The sequence below is a fragment of the Carya illinoinensis genome, chromosome 15 (assembly GCF_018687715.1).
Source record: "Carya illinoinensis cultivar Pawnee chromosome 15, C.illinoinensisPawnee_v1, whole genome shotgun sequence".
Lineage (NCBI taxonomy): Eukaryota > Viridiplantae > Streptophyta > Magnoliopsida > Fagales > Juglandaceae > Carya > Carya illinoinensis.
The window spans coordinates 6946815-6964946 of record NC_056766.1 but is presented as its reverse complement, the minus strand read 5'-3'; the positions used below and the strand labels follow the sequence as shown (position 1 = coordinate 6964946).

The window sequence follows — 18132 nt, the reverse complement described above, 5'->3', positions numbered from 1 at the left end:
CTCCCCCGGCGGCACGCCCTCACCCTCACACTTCACTCTTCAGGTTCTCAAAAACCCTAGTCTGATGGAGGGAGGAGACAACATATTGGAAGCCATCTACGAAGAGGATAACCTAGAAGACATCGACGATGTTGAGATGCTTGATGTGGAAGAAGGAGAGTTACTGGATCCTAATCCACAAAATGAGAAGGGACTAAGCAGTGGTGGAGATGTGAATTTAGTAAGTCCAGGATCTCAAAATAAAAACCACAAGCGCAGGGCAAGTAAGAAGAAGAATAAGAAAAAGAAGGGTGGCACAGGGCCGAATGTTACAGATATAAACAGGTAACTTTCTGCAGACCTGGGAATAAACATGCTTGTGCTCTGTATTGACGAGGCTCCTTTCTATAACTTATTACTTATTGTACATGGCTTCTTGGTTCAATTCATAATTCTTTCTGGATTGATAATATGAATAATTATACCGTTGTTCCAACTTATTCATATCACTTGTTTAGTGGTGTCGTCTTTAACCAAGTACGTGATGACCAAATTAAAGACCAAATAATTTTGGGTACCTTTGTTTAATTTGGTCAATGTTATCAAGTTTTAAGTGCCAACAGATCTGTAATTCGTCTTCTTTTCTCTCATATCATGGAAGAAAGGATCATATTTCTATCTCAGTTTCAATTTGTTACCCGAGGTTTCGTTTTAGGCAATGAACTTCAAACATCAGGTGACAAATTCATCAGCTGTCTAATTATTTTTTATTTTTTGGCAAGTAGTTGTCAGCCTCATTTGGTTACACAGTTCAGTTGAGATGAGATAAGATGTTTTGTTAAAAGTTAAATAGAATATAATTATAATATAATATTAGTTTTGTTTTGGAATTTGAAAAAGTTTAATTGTTTATTATATTTTATGTGGGAATTTAGGAAAGTTGTAATGATGAGATTGGATGAGATGAGATAGTTTGGTTTTATTTAATCAAACCGGCCTAATTCTTTTTCCATTGCAATTATAAGAATTTAGGCACTCATGCTTTTGTACTCAAATTTCCAAGTTTCTATTCTTTTCAGGTTTGTGTTAGATACATGTAGGTTTCTGAAAGAGAAGAAATCATATATGGTATATGCGGCTGTTGGTTGCTTGGGAATTTCTGCACTAAGTGATCTCGTCAAGGAGGTATTATACCCTTCTGTTCAATGTAGTGTTGGATTCATAGGAAATGCATGCTAGATCAATTAGCTAACCAGCAAAGTTGGTTCTGAGTAAAGAAAATATTTGTCTTAAATGTTAACTACTCATGCAGAGAAGCTATGTTATATAATATAACCCTGGAAGTAATAATTTTCCCATTCACTATATAATTATTTTCTGCTGCTTTCGTTATCTTCAGAAAATTTGAAATATGAGTCACCTTTCAGATTATTTGCACTACTTATATGCCTTTGCTGTGGTTAATTGTTTTTTCTTTAATCAGTAACCTTCTAAAATATTTATTTGGTTTTTTATATCCTTCTACTCTACCTCTTTGAATACCACTGGGCTTGTGGCCTCTGTATTTTGGACCAAGTGATTGTTATTGGGTGAATGGGCTGTGGACAGAGTTACTTTATGGATACCTAAAGTTCAATGTGCTTCTTGAACTATCTACCTCTTCTTTCAATCTCCCCTTTAAATTTTAATATTAAGGGGAAAAGTGATCCTATGGTTTGGATTCATTGAACATAATGCACGTGCTCATATGAGGAAAGGTGAGAATTTTGGTTGTGCTGGAATTTGGACCAACCTAGGCCTGAAAATGCTAAACCACTCTATTTAGGGCCATATGGCCTTTCTTAGTAACTGACGCTCAGTATTGTTTACCTACCCTTGCAGATTTCTCTTACAGAAGCCGTTTTGCTCCTTTCAATCATGTGCTCTGAGCTATGATGTCCTCTGGCTAAACTACCTCGTGATTTGCTATTTGTGTATGTTGATATCATTTGTATGTTTCTTTTAGTTTTATCAGTCAGTACGCATGTAAAAAGCAATTACATTAGAGTTGAAAACATGCATCATCTATTACTACTTAACACACTCCAAGCTTTTATTTATTTATTTTTAATCTCAAAATGTGTCAATCATGTTTGCTATTTTAGATCCGGAAAAAATTAGGCATAAACCAGAAATTTTGCAAGTGTAGACAAAGGTTTTTTTTTTTTTTTTTTTTCTTTTTTGGATTTTTAAGTACCCTATCCTATGGCCTTTTCTTTTTAAAATATTTTGTCCGCTAGTGGGCATTCCGCTGGTAATTTATGGGACCATTTGAGTGCGTTTTCTGCCCCCAACCCCCAAGGAAAAAATATTCCTGACTTTCCATTGAATCTTTTACAATGCGATTCTTTGTTCTGTTAGAAGACTTGAGGTCTAAAACAGACCATTAACTTAGACAGAAAGTTATTTAAGAACCTATAGATTCAGGGCTTTGTGTGCTTTTTTCAAGGTTAGCGGTGCATATAAATTTAAATAGGAGTATAATACACTTATGCACATTATACCTTGTTGTCTGCTTAGGCTGTTGCCTAAGCTTAGGTGAACATGTGCGCCTTTTAGAACAATTGCCTAGTTGCACAAGGCCTATTTGGGCAACCATGGTTGAGCTCTACGCAAGACAAGGAATTTTCTGTTGCTAATTTCTTTGGCTTTGTTTACATTGTAGGAAGAGTACATATCTCAATTGAAGTATCTTCTTTCACTAAATCTTTAATATTGTATGTGTTTTCTAAGCATTCAGGAGTTGAAATTCTGATTGCTCATAGGGGAGACGTATTTAATACCTGGAAAGGGTGTCTTTTGACTCTTAATATTGTTTCAGTTCTCTTTTACTGCCCCCCCCCCCCCCCCCCCCCCCCCTCTTTCCATTCCCCTTTTCTCCCCCTACCCCCAACAAGTAGGTACCTGCTGCTGTTGGGATATCTGTAATTATTGTGAGAGTTTCAGGTGGATGCGATTCAAACTTGTGGAGGTCAGATGACTGCAGATGGCAGCCGCTCTCGAACTGGTGGTGGCATATTATGGCGCATCATTAAAGCACGAGAACCAAAAGCCTATAAAGTGATAATGAATAAGGCAAAGGAGTTTGAGGTGTGCAACTTTGGTTCATTTATTTTTATTTTTATGTAACATGAATTGCCATGCTTTAGCTTAACTGTATTTTTTGCCTTTCCTAGTTACCTGCACATAGGTATCATGTTCATGTTTGCGTCTATCGCTAGGCTGTGTTTAATTAAGTAAATGGACCTTGGAAAGACTTACTGATAATCCCTGCTATCATATGGAGGGATGAGAGATTGTTTCTTGAAGTAAGCAAATTCCTCAATTCCAATAGGCATAATAAAAAAAATGAGAACCTCGAACAACATAATGTTAGTCAATCTGAAAATGTAAATTGAAGTGCCTTTCCCATTCAGTCATGCTTTTAGTTGCCACTTTGGTGCATTCTCTCTTTCTAGCTCTCCCTCACTTTTGGTGGTGGATGTCTACATCTCATTATTTATATATTTTTATAATGTTTATTGACTAGTGTGGTAAAGAATCTTTTCCTTGCATTGGCAGCATTGCATTGTTGCGGACCTGAAATTATCGGTATCCTTGCATCATTCATGATAATTTTAGAGACTCGAAGGTGCTAGCTAATGTTGCCTTATTGTCGTGCAGAAGCAATTCAAACAACCAAGTATTAGGCAAGGAACAAAGCAAAAGAAAGACGGTGGTTCAGAAGGAACTGCCGATGCATTTATGAATGGGAATGCAGTCAGTTTGTCTGATGGTTCGCAGCTCATATCCAATGTGCAGAATCAACAAGAGCAGTTGAATACTGGAATTAAACGAGTACCTGTTCATGATAGGTTAAGGATACCTGTCTCATATGATGATGACCTTCTAGGACAAGATACCAAGGATGATGCAGCAACTTGATTGTTGGCACAAAATGTTCAATGCATTTGGGTGGGGATGGGCCGTGTTCCTTGGAGGCAACAATTGATTTTCCCGTTTGACGGAGGTCACCAGAGTATTGATGCGATCTGAATTTTCTTTTTATAAAATGTGTAATAGAATCTCAGTTTAAGAATTCATTTCCAAATCATTAGTTCTTAATGTATTCGTGACTTACATTTATTTGTCATCATTTTATATGCCAAATCTTGTTAAAGTTGCACGGTAACCTTGTTGAATTAGAAATTGGAAAAAGAAACTCAAATCTGAATGTGTCTATGCACCGGTTCCACCACCCCCCCCCCCCCCCCCCCCCCCCCCCAAAAAAAAAAAAACCAAGTGCATGCTCGGGGTCGAGTTCGTGCCGCACTGTGAGGTCAAGCTCTGTTGCAGCCCGGGGTCACCATGAGATATGACGTTCGTCGTGTTGGTTCTGGTCTGGTTTGGGATGGGCGCTTTGGTGGAAGAGGGAGAGGGCAAGGTGATTACCGTGGGTTGGGTATTCAATTCCTTAGTTACATGGCAATAACTTATTGGAGGGCTGTTATTTGGGTATTAACAGATTGACCGGTGGGAAGGTTTTGTCTTACTCAGTTACTTTTTGGTGCTTAACCAGTAAGAGGATGATGCCCCAGCAGTTTTATTGCCGAAAGCAATTGTTATGGCCATCCCTTTTCAACTCATATTGTTTTCTTAACAAGTGATTGCACATATTGGTGGCTTCGAAATCTTGAAAAATTACACTTTCAATGTTAAAACAACTCAAAATTTCGCCAAAAGGTCATTCCAGACACAGGAAGGGCCATTACAGAGGACGAAAGGTTTTTGTAGTCTGTCCACTGGCACAAGTGTTACTTTTTTTGCAAAAAGAGGCAAACCACACTGCAGTCATCTACTTTTGCAGTAGGGTGCTTCTTCCTCCATGCTGTGGTAGCCGCCTCCACCACAACTCTTGCTGCTGCCTGTTCACTCTCTGCAGCCCAAACAATGGCTGCAACTTGGTCATTACTGAGAACATCCCAGACCTACATTTTAAATACATTAAAAGGGAAAAACACATGTTATTCTAGGGGTTCTTGATCCTAGAAGTTCAATGAAAAGGAGAATGAACACTTGAACATGTAAAAACTGGTTCTACATTCAAATGATCCCTTACCCCATCAGTTGCAAGGATAATGAATTGGTCATTAGAAGTTAGGCGGTGATAGTAGACATCAGGGATGGCAATAATGCCATGGTCTTTGAGTACGAAGTCTCCAAAGGCTCGTGACATGGCTAGGCCCGGAGTGTCTTCGTGGGGCAGCCACACTCGTTGGATGTGTGGTTCTTGTTTCAGTGCGGCCACCCGGCCATTGCAGTTCTTTATTCTTTCTGCTTCACCTATGTTAATTGGAAATTGATCAATCACTAATGTGGCAATTTATCTGAAAGTAGGAACTCTGAAGAGACAAGGTGAAAAAAAATAATATATATAACAGCCTTGGCGTGAAAAGTACCATGGCAAAATAGTACCCCATGGTTCTATAATTTCATGAGAACTCTGCTACTCAGTACTCACAAACCGGTTTGTAAACACACTGTTTGTTTTAGAATCCATGAAAGTTAATTTATAAAACACCAATATATTTTTATGCTAGCTAATGTGCCTTCCACATCAATGATGTGTTGGGTGTCTCAATAACTAGACTTGCATATGGATTTTTTTCTCAGTTTCTCAATGCAGGAGAGAAGGAAATGAGGTCTTACAAGGTAAGCCTGGCTTTAAGTCTGTGGTTAACTGAAAGGCCGTGACTCCATTCTCGGTCATCATTCCTAAGACTGCCCTTGAATCCCCAAGATTAGCTATAACAAGATCTTCACCCTGCTTAGTTTTCCATTGATAAAAAAAAGAAAATAAAATCAAAAGAAAGATTCAGTTAACTTCTCCAAATAGATTCAGAAACAAAATGGAAGAATTCTTTGGTCTTGTTACCTGTCTTATAGCAACTACTGCAGTGGTTCCACTAGAAGAGCAGTCCAAATTCTCTTGCAGCTTTATCTCCTTGTCCATGGCCTTGAAGGCAGTGATACAAGCCTCTTTCCATGTATGGAAACTCTTGCTTGGCATTGATTCATCATCTATTCCCTCCATATGATTTTGCAAACTATCATCATCTGCTACTGCTGTATTAATCTTTGAGAGAGAGCTCTTTTGGGTTAATAAGAGTGAAGGCAGGTGGTTACATACTAGCTTGCTCACTACATGACCATTCTTCCCATGCCCATCAAAAACACCACATAAAGCTCCGTCTTCCACTCCATAGCCCTTACCACAGAAAAAAACATGCAGTTTCAATAAAGGATCCTTTAACTAATAAATTCAGTAGAAGGCACTAAGTTGAGAAGTGGAACTTTTCTCATGGGAATGAAAACCAGCTTGATTCTAATCTAATAACAACTTGAAAAGTTAAAGGATCATAGATACAATTTGAGAGTGAACCGTAAACAAACCTGGTGAAGAATGGCAGCATCTTGGTTTAGTCCTTTGCTCCCTTGCTTAGAGTAAAGAGAACAAAGGACCAGAGCTCCATTAGAAACTTTATTTCCTTGCAAGAATATCACATTTTCATTGCCATCCTCAGCATCATGAATCTCCCGGGATTCAACAGATCCGCAGATTCCCATTGCAACTGAAAATGATTTTGTTCTGTTTTGCACTTACTTTTATAGTCCAATATTAATGATGCAGTTTCCTTAATCATGAGTTTAGGGACCCCAAAGAGCGCATGTTATAGCAAAATACATATAGAAAGAATGAGAACTGTAGAAGTGGCTCCCAGGGGCCTGAAAGCATGCTTTTGGGGTCCAATAATTCACTTTTTTAGTTGTTGGGTATTATTTTAGCTTGCCCCAAGATTCACTTGAAGGGGCATGTGATGTCAGGTGTATTTTTTATTGGCTGGTTGCTCCTCAGATGTGAGGTGCAACTCCAATCCTTCTCAACCTGAAAAGTATGAATAGTGATATCAATTGTTATACATCCCATTTTACAATCAACCAATGATAGTGCATTTCATAAAAAATACTAGGATTTTTTTATTAGAATTTCAAGTTTTACAAAATTACCCATTGTAAAGGTGAGTGGACATGCCATGGATGAGTAAAAGCGTCCTTTTTTTTTTCTTGCCATTCGGAAACATGAACATATGACCAACCAATTATATGTTGTCATTGCTCACCTTGACACTAGTTTAATAGGGAGATTCAATTTTCGAGCAAAGATAAAGCATGGTTATGTGAGACTATACTCACTTGTCGCTCCAGCTACAAATAAAAAATGGATCACCTCTACCAATAGATGAAAAAGATGGTAGCTGACCATTGACCAGTTCCATCCACATTACAGGAAAGAGGAAGTAGATCCATCCCAATTGGAATCTCTCTCTCTCTCTCTCTCTCTCTCTCTCTGCGTGTTAAGCCCTATGGCAGTTGGACTCAACTACAGAAGTTTGGACAAATGCATGAAAAGATGCAGATGGTCAAACTCTAAAAACAATACACAGTGATCGTTTAGTTTTTTATTCAAAGTCTTAGTAGTATTATAATCATCCTACATTATTGTGTGCTTGCATCCACAATTGGATAGGGACTGTCCTTTGATGCGTCATGCCGGTAGATCTCTTTCAAGCCGATAAGGCTCATCAAATGGACAAATCATCGTATCATTTATCTTAGTTGACTATCTCAAATTTGCATGCATAAGATCATATAAATACATACATACATACATATAAATATACATACATACATACATACATATATATATATACTAGGTCAAGAGTACATACAAAGCATGTTTGTCTAATTGGGTTAAACAAGATTTTTACAAAAATAATATGGTCATTAAAAAGAAACTTGATTAATGAATAATTTAATGCATAGAAATTAAAAAAAAAAAACAAATTTTAGTAAATATCTTTGGATAATGATAGGTCGGTAAATATAATAATTATACATTTAGATACATTAGAAAACAAAAAAATTAGTTCAACATTAAAGTTAAGATACATTAAAATAACATAGACAAATAAATATAGCATCATTGCCACCACAATAAATACTACTATTACACTCAAAGAACGCATAAGATTTGAGATTTTTTTTTTGATGTTGGACGACAAATCCAAATTATGTGTTTTGATATAATTTTTTTTAATATTGACTATTTGAACAGATCTTGTTCAGATCTGAGTGTTTTTCTTTGTGAGGGTTTTTTTTTTTTTTTGGTTTTGTACTTATTGTTCTTTATTACCTTTTTTTTTCCTATAGATCTGTATATTTATACTCAGATTAAGATCTGAGTGTTTTAGAGAAACATATGAGGGTGGGTTTGAGGGGGGTCGGTAGAGAGGCATACATCAGAGAGTGGGAGAGAGGTTCGAGATGAGAGGAGAGAGAGAATCGAGAATGAGAGAGAGGTAGAAAAAGATAATTGTATCTCTAAAACAAGAAATTAACGGGCTTAACAAAAAAAAAAACTACTGTAGTAGTTAGATAGTCACTTATTGTAATAGAATAGATATATAAATGTTGCTCTTCATATTAAATCTTGTCATTTCCAATTACACTTGTTGATATGACACATTTCAAACAGTTTCCATTTAAGTGATTGACACATCAAACCACTTAAAATATTCCACATAAACGAACATAACTGGAAAGAATAAGATCTATGATGAAGAGTGACATTACTTTCTCACACTATAATTTGTGCGCAAAGAATCAAAGCCAAAGCAAGTGTACGTGCTTATTGTCAAGATTGAAGCATGATTCTATCTATATTAAAAAACATGGGAAAATAAGGGGATAATCAAAAGTTAGATGCAAGTTGATAAAGACAGCATTCTATAAGCTAATAACTAGTCAATTAATTCCTTTTAGTGGTAGAAAAACGTTAGCCTTACGCGAAAGGGCAATGTGTGTTGTTGAAAGATAGTTGAAGCTTTCTTCTTTTTCTTTTTCTTTTTTTTTTCAAACTTTTTTTAAAGCTATTTTTTTTAATATAGTTATGTGAGTAAAAATTATAAGCATTTTATTTTTAACCATCATACCACTTTAAGGACTATGAACGGCGAATTAAGAAGGCACAAGTGGCCTGATTGACGTAACTCTCAACCTCTAAAATGAATGTCTGAGTCTGAAACCCCCAACTCCCAAATGTATAAAAATAAAATAAAAAAGAAGGCACAAGCATCCTTTTCGACATTTGAGGTTGTACCCTTTAGATCCATTTGAAAGAAATTGAAGGAAGCGTTATAACTCTATAATGGTACAGAACAACAATTCCACCTTGTAACCTGATTTCTGTTTTGAAACTCTTTTGTCTCAGTTTACACTGCTGATAATATTACTTCTGGGGTGACAAGTCATTCAGTTCTTATTCGATCCTTTTTTAATTATTACAAGCAGTATGGATAAGTCATTTCAGTTTGAAGTGATTAAACTTGTGGTAATTGATGGAAAAACTGTTGAGAGAAGGGATAATCTAAACATACACATTTGAGGAGCTTATGTATCCAACTCTGGCAATATATACAGTAACATATATATTATGTATATATAATTTTACTAAAATACCCTCAACATAATGGCACATGCCTTAGAAGGGGAAAAATAGAAGAAAGCTTTAATTCAATTTGTGTTTCCTTCCTATCTCCGTACCCACTGATTTTGTTATTTCGAAGCTTCAATGAAATCGAATCAGCCTTCGGAGAGTTGCATCTGATTGCATCAATATTCCTCCTCACCATTATCGTAGTTATAACCATACACATCCTCTTCATTTTCAAAGTCAGCATGCAATTCATTGCCATATGTTCCGTTGACATCTTCCTGTTCCAAGTTCTCATAGCCTTGTCCCAGTTCATCGTAGTTGTCCGTGATATCCCCGTCATGCTCTTTCTCACCATTACTTTGCCCTTTGGCATCGCCATCATCATTTGATGCTTTGAGTTTTTTATTCGAATCAGAAGATGGCTGCCAGAAATCAATAAAGATATAATGAAACAAAAAATTTTCAAATTCAAATCTTAAATGATCCCCCCTCCCTATGAAATGGAAACAGCAACTCAATGAGGGCTTCGTTAGATTGTCCTTGCACCTAACACTTATGATTCCAGCAGCTGGGATTGGTTCTGCTCTTGCAAACTGTATCTTTTGTTTATAAAAAATTAAAATGGAGACAAATCATTGTGCTCTTACAGTTTTCCTATGTTATAAACTTAAGAAGAATACCATTATGAATGGAATGTATCCATGCACCCGAATGCACGCACGACCACTACAAAATATATATTTGTGATTTGTTTGTAAGTACCGACAACTGATATTCAGATTTTGTTTTTGGATTATTCAGTTATTGTGAACTGGTGGATACAATACATGAATTGTAAGAGTAAGAAGTGGTAATGTATATCATACACTCTCCAAAAGCTTGTTTTATTGCTACAGCCAGGTTTGATAAGGAATTATGTGTGCACGAGGATATACTATATTATATACATCCCATCACAATTTTGACCTTTTACCATAAAAATAAAAGAAAATAAGCATACCTTTTCCGCAAAGAGGGTCTCCAATACATCGTAGTTGATTTTCGAACTGAGTCTCTATTAACATGAACAATGTGTGCAATCAGAACAGAGGCATTACCATGAACAATTAAAAAAAAAAAACCAACTAAAGTAATAACCATAAAAGAGTTTATGTCCGAAAACAAGACCACCACTGAAATGAATATTAAAGAAGAAAATATGGCGCCAAAAATAGACATAGATGAACCAGTAAAGATAGAACTCTGATTAATTCGGTTGAGTTGACTACCATGTGATAAAAAATATCATAGGCTCCATAGCTATTTTACATATTGAGTACTCAGTTGCTTCCAGCACTGATCTTTACATGGCTTACCTTCTTGATCAGCATTTGATGAGCTGCTTCAGCAGCAGTTTGAGCAGGATTGGCATTCACATCTTGTTTTCGTTTCCGCTCCTAATTTATAGGAAACCAAACATGTTAAGGAATCACTAGAAGTAAAGAATTTGTAATAAGAATTACAAGACAAACGAAACTATTACTTCAACACAATCATAAATAAATAAAGAGGGTATACAAATGAAGTGCAGGCAGTTGATAGGAGAGTACATCATGCTAAAAGACTATTTAGGCAGAAACATTCATTTTGTGTTAAACTGACAAGGAGATATTTGAAGGAATCTTAACGGTATATGCAGCTGTCAAGAGAAACTGCACAGGGTCAAGCCTTTTCCTTTTCATTTTTTAGTTGGAAAAAAAGTGCAGTGTTTAGAATCAGCGGATCACGTATGCCAGGGCCCTGCCTGCAGGATCAACACAAGGTAGTGCCCTATCTAAACTTGACAAAGAAGCATATAGAAGTATTTAGTCCAGAATATTGGCTACAAATTATTCTCTTATTACTTATAAAAAAATATTGGCTACAAATTAGCCAAAACCTATAACAAACATTATTTGATCTCAACCATTGTGTTTAATATGAAAACTTCACCATAACTTCAGTCACATGATGCATGAAATTCACATGTAAAATTCTAACAAAATCAATCAAACTTCAAGATGTCTTTTCACTGATGAGTGATCAAAATTGAGGAGTTCTATGAATTGAAAATGTAGAGCAACATATTGCCTCTAATGTGCCTACCTAGGTGGGGCATCAGAGTTGTAATTCAGGTTTTGCTATTCTTTGATCAATAAAAAAATGTAGAGCAACATATGGCATGTAAAAGAGCACCTTTCTTGACTTTGCCACAGCTGCCGCAGCTGCTGCAGCTAGTTCATGTGCGGCTCGCAATTCATCAGAAGAATTCTGAAAGCTGGCCTGACTTTCCATCTTAGCAGCAGCTGCTGCTGCTTGTTCCTGGAAACCATAGAGATTACAGTAAATTTTATAATCAAGCAAGATCAACATGTAGTGTCAGAATATGTATGCTTTGTTTTCATCAAAAAGTATATTCAAAATGGCACTGAATCTTTAACCTGAAGATACTCTTTGTTCATTTCCTCCCAGATGATCTTCTTAAACCGCGTCTCCTCCTCATTGTTGAGGTAGCCACTCACCTAGCAATGCACATTAACACATTCCTACCATAAGTAAATATTACTATGTATAATTGTATCGGAAAAAGAAAATGCAACATTTAACTGACACAATGACTTTGGTTACTCATCAAAAGGATGTATTTTTACTGGTGCTCATCTAAAGGATTTTCAAACCTTGAGAGTTAATCCCTTATTGTTCAAACTCACAAAAACTAGAATTCCTGACAAGGGATATTATTATTGTCCCACAGTTCAAACTCACAAAAATTGAAATTCCTGACAAGTGATTTTATTATTGACAGGACGAGTTTTTGAATTTATATCAACTTCAGTAGGGTGGCACAAGACTGGGAGATGAGCAGTATTGAAGCCTTTTATAGCCTTTTGTATACTACTAAACCGGATAATTCATAGGATAGTTTATGGTGGATACCTACAATTAAAGGTACTTTTTCGGTGCGCTCTTTTTATAAGTCTCTTTCCCAAGAGACACCTATTCAGTTCCCATGGCGAAAGATATGGAGACATAAGGCGCCATCCAAAGCAGCATTCTTTGTGTGGACTGCAGCGTTGGGTAAGATTCTCACAACTGATAATTTGAGGAAGCACAGGGTGATCATCACAGATTGGTATTGCTTGTGTAGAAAGGGAGGTGAATCGGTGAGCCATCTCTTAATACACTGTGAGGTAGCGAGAAGGCTATGGAATGAGGTACTTGGTAGAATGGACTTGGCTTGGGCTATGCCGGAGACGGTGGTCAAGGTATTGGCCAGTTGGAAAAATCTGAGAGGAAATCAACATATAAAAGCGGTGTGGAAGATGATCCCTATATGCATCATGTGGTGTTTATGGCGAGAGCGCAATGACAGGACGTTCGAGGACAAAGAGAGATCGATGGAGGAATTAAAAGTTTTTTTCTTTAGAACTCTTTGTACATGGACCTTAGCGGTTGATTTCAATGGTTTGGGGCTACATGAGTTCCTTATATCCATTTGGTCACTAAACTTTGTATCAAGCTTTTGCCTTCTTTTGATAATATAATTTATTTTACTTATAAAAAAAAAATCATATCTTGGACATTCTTATATTTATTAGTACATACATACTTAATAGCAATAAAATTCAGAATTCATAATAATTCTAATTATAATTCTTACTAGATTTTATGTCATGTTGTTTTTGTTCACCACTCTATATAGGTACTCCTCTTGTATCACCTTGTGTTCTTGGGGTGCAGCACCCCTTTGTGATATTGTCGACCCACAGCTTCCTCATAAAGATACTCACTCATATGACAGCTGAAAATACATAAAGGGCATCTATCGTTCCACTCCTGCACCTAGTTGAAAATCCTTGTGCAGAATGTGCACACCACTCATGAGACAAACATGATCTACAATGACGTACAAATCTATATGGTAAATGCAATTAGGCTCCATACCTCAACATCATCAATATCAGAAAGGCCATCTGATTCATCATCATTGACCAAACTTGTATCCATGGATTTCTGGCAGGCATCAGAAACACTATCTGTTTCAACCTGATCTCCAATGGCAGCAGCTGAGATTGAATATTACTCAATGTAACTTGCTTGCAGATGAGTTGTACAAAAATACAGGACTACGATCTACTTTAACTTCTGTTAAAAGTGTTTTCATGTAACACTTACAATTACTGTCATTCTCTCTCAGGTCCAATCGTTCATTCTTGGTTGCCTTCTGGCTTCCTTCAAGCTAGAAAATAAATCGGATAAAACAAGCAAAAATGATAATTTGGAATTTAGGCATATAAGTTGATAAATTCTAAGAATCAGTAATATGCTAGAAGACAGACATGGAATAGATCCAAACAAATACTCCAAATTTTTTATTCAGTCTAGATGGGGAATATAAAACACGAGCCTTCACCCTTCATTTCTTTCTAATCCTATTTGCTTCGAACTTGTTAACATAAACATAAAAAACAAATAAAAAATAAAGAAGTTAGAAATGGCAAGATAGGACCAACCATTTCAGTTACCTGTTCAATGTTTTCTGACCCTAGCCAAGGCATTAAGAAAACACTTGATTCGCCCCCCTGCTTATTAGCAGATTCCATGGCTATTCTCTCCCTTTCAGCACGCCGAAATGCAGGAGGTTCTGACCCACCATGCAGTCCCCCAGAAAGTTCAACAAACTGCATCAACAAACAAGCATGAGCATGAAGCAGCAAAGCATGGTGAAGAGCATGGACATATGAAGAAAGAGAGAGGAGGTTACATCTTCATAACAACTTCTGCAAAGTCCATGGGCAAAATGAGGTTTCCCACTATTTTTATGTTCACACAGCAGTTCCCCAGACTTGAGGGACCTATCCTCTGATAGCTCGCATGCCTTAACCTCTGAAGCATTCTTAATCAACTCCTCAACCTACTAGAAAGAAATATACAAATAAAACCTTCAACCTCATACTATAGCAGAATCAAGTTCCTGCAAGCACAGCATCTTATCTAAACAATGTCGTTGTTTAAACCCAACTTCTTATAAAAACTCACAAGCTGAGCGATAGTGCATTATCATCAAGAATACACTCCAGAAACTGTAACAAGTATACATCATTTACAACTGGCAGAGACAACTTCACTGAATTAAGTTTACATGTTAAAAAATGTAACTAATAATTCGCTGTTAAGGTCAATGAAAGAAGGCCAATATTTTGATGTAGGAAAGCAGCACCAGAGAGCTTCTATGACATTTTCTTGAAAGGTTTCAGGGGCTGAAGGTTAGAGAAGATGTGAAGGATCTAGCTTAGAGTTTAAAAGATTTATCTAGTGTTGAAGGTTGAATAATAGCTTTTATTCTGCTTACCAGAATCCGACCAAAAAAGAAAAGGCCAAATTTCCTCCTCCTCCAGCCAAACTAAATAAGTGGAGCTATTTTTGCCTTGAAAAGTGTCTTCATTTTCATAAAACAAACTCTAACACAAGAAAATGAAAATGCAAGCCATTGTCTTTGATAGATTTTTATGAGGGATGCCTAAATATCGAGCAAACACATTATTTCTTTTACCCAGTTAAACTCCAGGCCTGTAAAATGCACCTACATCACAAGGTGAAAAATGGGGTTGCTCCCTCAACAAAACTAGGATAAAGTTTGGCAAAAAGATCCCAATTCAAGATAAATTCATGAGGAAGTGGGATCTCTTTAGGATCTACTACAGCATTTAGAAATGGGCTAATTGGTAAAGACACATGTACTTGATGTCCTGCCCAAGAAAGAGACCCAAATCCTAGTGGCCCTGCTAAATGGGGATTTAAAACAGAGATTCTACATCTTGAAACCAAGCCAATGTTGGAGCAGCTCTGTGGCAATGGAAACGACAAGCAAAAAGCATTAAAAGCTGCAAAGACCAATGCACCAATTGTGTTCAATATAGCGTGATGCATCATGTTCTAATTGGAGTGAGACTTACCGTTAATATCCCTGAATCTGTATTCTCAAATTCCATCAATCGTTTTGTTAGCGTTACCTCACAAATATGCACAATTTTTACCTATTTAAAAGAGCATGGGTAGAGATTATCAAAAGTGGATCATGCTTGAAGAAAATTTTTGAAACATCTTATTGACCACATCTATTAAAGAAAGGTGGAAGAGGCTTGAATCACGATGTAATTCAATTATTCATCATAATCAACTTGTTTAATGATAGCAATTTATAAAATGCTTGTAACTTTCAGACAAGAAAGGTACAAACACAAAAAAAAAAAAAAAAGTATGCTAAAATGACACAATGACAGTATTGAAGCAACATTGTTATAGAAAACATGAACAATAAATCTTTGGGTAATGTGGCCAAAGTTAGAGAACAAATTTGCAATATAACAGCATAGGAATAGTTAGGATTCTTTGACACAATAAGAGCAAGACAAATTGGGGTCAGGAATGCCTATCCTCAAAAAATGTAGATGTAGGGACAAGGTTAAATCTTAATTGACTGATTGTTGTCTTTGCATATGGAAGATTTAGGCCATGTTTGTGAAATAAAATAAAAATATCATTTTTTTATGAAAAAAAATCTCAAATCTAAGATGTTTTTCATCATTTAAGATGTTCACTCCCAAACATACAACATACACAATTATCTCTATCACAATTTTTTACTTCTTCCAACATTTCTTCACTGTATAGTGCTTCCCTAAGTATATATACCTAAATGAGAGAAAATTATTGTTATAAGTGTCTAAAAGAAGTTTAGGAACTTTTTATGTAAGCAATCCTAGATGCCTAACGTACAATGCATCAATTTGCACACAACAGAAAGTTCTACTAGGAACTTTACCCAAAATATACTGAAGCAGATTGCAAACATCTATGCGGTAAGCTGGACTTACAATGTCAGACTTTGAGAATCTGTACCCATGTGAAAGGGCAGATATATATAATGCTGCACCACACAGCCCACTAGGTTTTCTGCCTGTCTAGGAATGATATAAGATCCCAGTAAGTTTCGCAGTCATCAAACATAGAAAAAATCAGCTGCCATATATGAGTACTTTTACCTGAATCCAATCTCTTTTCATGCTTGCTATAATGTGTAATGCAGTTCCACAGACCTTCATGTTTCTTTCCTTTAATAGTTCTTGGAAAAAAAAAAAAAAAATTGCTTCTTCAAAATAGCTGGCAAATATGTTTTGTCTACATTTGAAACAAATATAATGGTCATACTGCTTTCAATGAATCTGCTAGCTCTAATCCCTAATAGTATCTAACAAACTATGATGTGATTTATTATGCCAGTAGAACCTTGAATGATGCCCAGAAAAATTATACCACTACTGAAAAAGAATTGCTTGCAGTTGTTTTTGCACTTGATAAATTCCAGGCTTATATTCTTGGTTCTCCTGTTACTATTTTCACTGACCACTCTGCTCTTAAGTATTTGTTGGCTAAGAAAGATGCAAAACCACGCTTGATTCGCTGGATTCTATTACTTCAAGAGTTCAACATCAACATTAAGGATAAAAAAGGAGTTGAAAATGTGGTAGCTGACCACCTCTCTAGATTGTCATCATCTCCTTCTTCAAATGTCAGCCTTCCTCTTGATGATAGTTTCCCGGATGAGCAGCTGTTTGTGGTTGATGGAGCTCCCTGGTATGCTGATATAGTCAATTACCTGGTGACTGAGCGAATGCCTTCTGAATGGTCAACTCAAGATAAGCGTCGGTTTCTATCTGAGGTAAAACATTTCTACTTTGATGACCCTTATCTTTTCAAGTATTGTTCGGATCAATTGATTCGGAGATGCATTCCTAATGATGAGTTTTCTTCAGTATTGAGATTTTGTCATACGGGTGCATGTGGTGGTCATTTTTCAGCAAACAAAACAGTGGCAAAAATTTTGCAAAGCGGTTTTTATTGGCCCTCCATGTTTAAGGATGCTTACAATTTTTGTAAAGCATGTGAGTCTTGTCAAAAGTTGGGAGCCATTAGCAAAAGAAACATGATGCCCCTTTCCCCCATTCTTACTTTAGAAATCTTTGATTGTTGGGGAATAGACTTCATGGGACCTTTTCCGGTTTCCTTTGGAAACACATATATTTTATTGACTGTGGACTATGTTTCAAAGTGGGTTGAGGCCATCGCTTGCAAAACCAATGACCATCATGTTGTACTAAAATTTTTACAATCTTTGTTTGCTCGATTTGGCATGCCCAAGGTTATCATTAGTGACGGGGGTTCTCATTTTTGCAATAAACCATTTTCTACACTTGTGAAGAAATATGGTATCACACAGAGTTTCTACCCCTTATCACCCTCAAACAAATGGGCAAGCTGAATTGGCAAACAGAGAAATAAAAATCATTCTGGAGAAAACAGTAAATCCTAATAGGAAAGATTGGTCGATTAAGCTTCTTGATGTTCTGTGGGCTTATAGGACAGCTTTTAAAACAAATCTAGGGATGTCTCCCTATCGATTAGTTTATGGTAAAGTTTGTCATTTACCTGTTGATATTCAGCATCGAGCTCTTTGGGCCATAAAACATGTTAACATGTCACTTGATAAAATTTCAGGG

General features: G+C 36.4%; 3 protein-coding genes across 9 annotated transcripts in view; 1 reads left to right on the top strand and 2 right to left on the bottom strand.

The window, feature by feature from the left end:
* On the top strand, positions 1 to 4189 carry LOC122297258. 2 transcript variants are annotated; one of them, XM_043107267.1, is made up of 5 exons: positions 1 to 324; positions 1059 to 1164; positions 2965 to 3108; positions 3580 to 3609; positions 3682 to 4189. In XM_043107267.1, the coding sequence occupies exons 1-5, from the start codon at positions 65 to 67 to the stop codon at positions 3940 to 3942; spliced, it is 801 nt and encodes a 266-aa protein (XP_042963201.1). In that variant the 5' UTR covers positions 1 to 64; the 3' UTR covers positions 3943 to 4189. The 2 variants fall into 2 exon arrangements, with proteins under 2 accessions (XP_042963201.1, XP_042963202.1); XM_043107268.1 differs by lacking the exon at positions 3580 to 3609 and having other exon boundaries at positions 3 to 324.
* A 488-nt stretch (positions 4190 to 4677) lies between these two features.
* LOC122295684 (probable protein phosphatase 2C 72) lies at positions 4678 to 6704 on the bottom strand. The gene is made up of 5 exons (XM_043104769.1): positions 6451 to 6704; positions 5933 to 6265; positions 5707 to 5821; positions 5117 to 5340; positions 4678 to 4985 (listed from the first exon to the last, which is right to left on the bottom strand). The coding sequence occupies exons 1-5, from the start codon at positions 6622 to 6624 to the stop codon at positions 4812 to 4814; spliced, it is 1020 nt and encodes a 339-aa protein (XP_042960703.1). The 5' UTR covers positions 6625 to 6704; the 3' UTR covers positions 4678 to 4811.
* Positions 6705 to 9467: 2763 nt separating this feature from the next.
* Positions 9468 to 18132, bottom strand: part of LOC122295683 (transcription factor IIIB 60 kDa subunit-like) — a 31170-nt gene continuing 22505 nt past the window's right edge. For 3 of the 6 annotated variants that reach the window (XM_043104766.1, XM_043104764.1, XM_043104763.1), the window contains 12 exons: positions 16618 to 16697; positions 16450 to 16536; positions 15529 to 15609; positions 14337 to 14486; positions 14098 to 14253; positions 13748 to 13811; positions 13517 to 13638; positions 12013 to 12093; positions 11768 to 11893; positions 10909 to 10989; positions 10554 to 10607; positions 9468 to 9975 (listed from right to left, as the gene is read on the bottom strand). In XM_043104766.1, coding sequence (XP_042960700.1) covers positions 9730 to 9975; positions 10554 to 10607; positions 10909 to 10989; positions 11768 to 11893; positions 12013 to 12093; positions 13517 to 13638; positions 13748 to 13811; positions 14098 to 14253; positions 14337 to 14486; positions 15529 to 15609; positions 16450 to 16536; positions 16618 to 16697 — 1328 coding nt within the window. In that variant the 3' untranslated portion in view covers positions 9468 to 9729. The remainder of the gene's footprint in view (positions 9976 to 10553; positions 10608 to 10908; positions 10990 to 11767; positions 11894 to 12012; positions 12094 to 13516; positions 13639 to 13747; positions 13812 to 14097; positions 14254 to 14336; positions 14487 to 15528; positions 15610 to 16449; positions 16537 to 16617; positions 16698 to 18132) is intronic. The other 3 variants (XM_043104765.1, XM_043104768.1, XM_043104767.1) reach the window with 3 other exon arrangements.

Coding starts and splice junctions, on each gene's coding strand:
- LOC122297258 (XM_043107267.1), top strand. CDS start 65: ATGGAGGGAGGAGACAACATATTGGAAGCCATCTACGAAGAGGATAAC. Junction 3,109..3,579: donor ATAAGGCAAAGGAGTTTGAG/GTGTGCAACTTT, acceptor TTGCATTGGCAG/CATTGCATTGTTGCGGACCT. Junction 3,610..3,681: donor TTGCGGACCTGAAATTATCG/GTATCCTTGCAT, acceptor ATTGTCGTGCAG/AAGCAATTCAAACAACCAAG.
- LOC122295684 (XM_043104769.1), bottom strand. CDS start 6,624: ATGGGAATCTGCGGATCTGTTGAATCCCGGGAGATTCATGATGCTGAG. Junction 6,266..6,450: donor ATGCTGCCATTCTTCACCAG/GTTTGTTTACGG, acceptor TTCTGTGGTAAG/GGCTATGGAGTGGAAGACGG. Junction 5,341..5,706: donor CTTAAAGCCAGGCTTACCTT/GTAAGACCTCAT, acceptor CAATTAACATAG/GTGAAGCAGAAAGAATAAAG.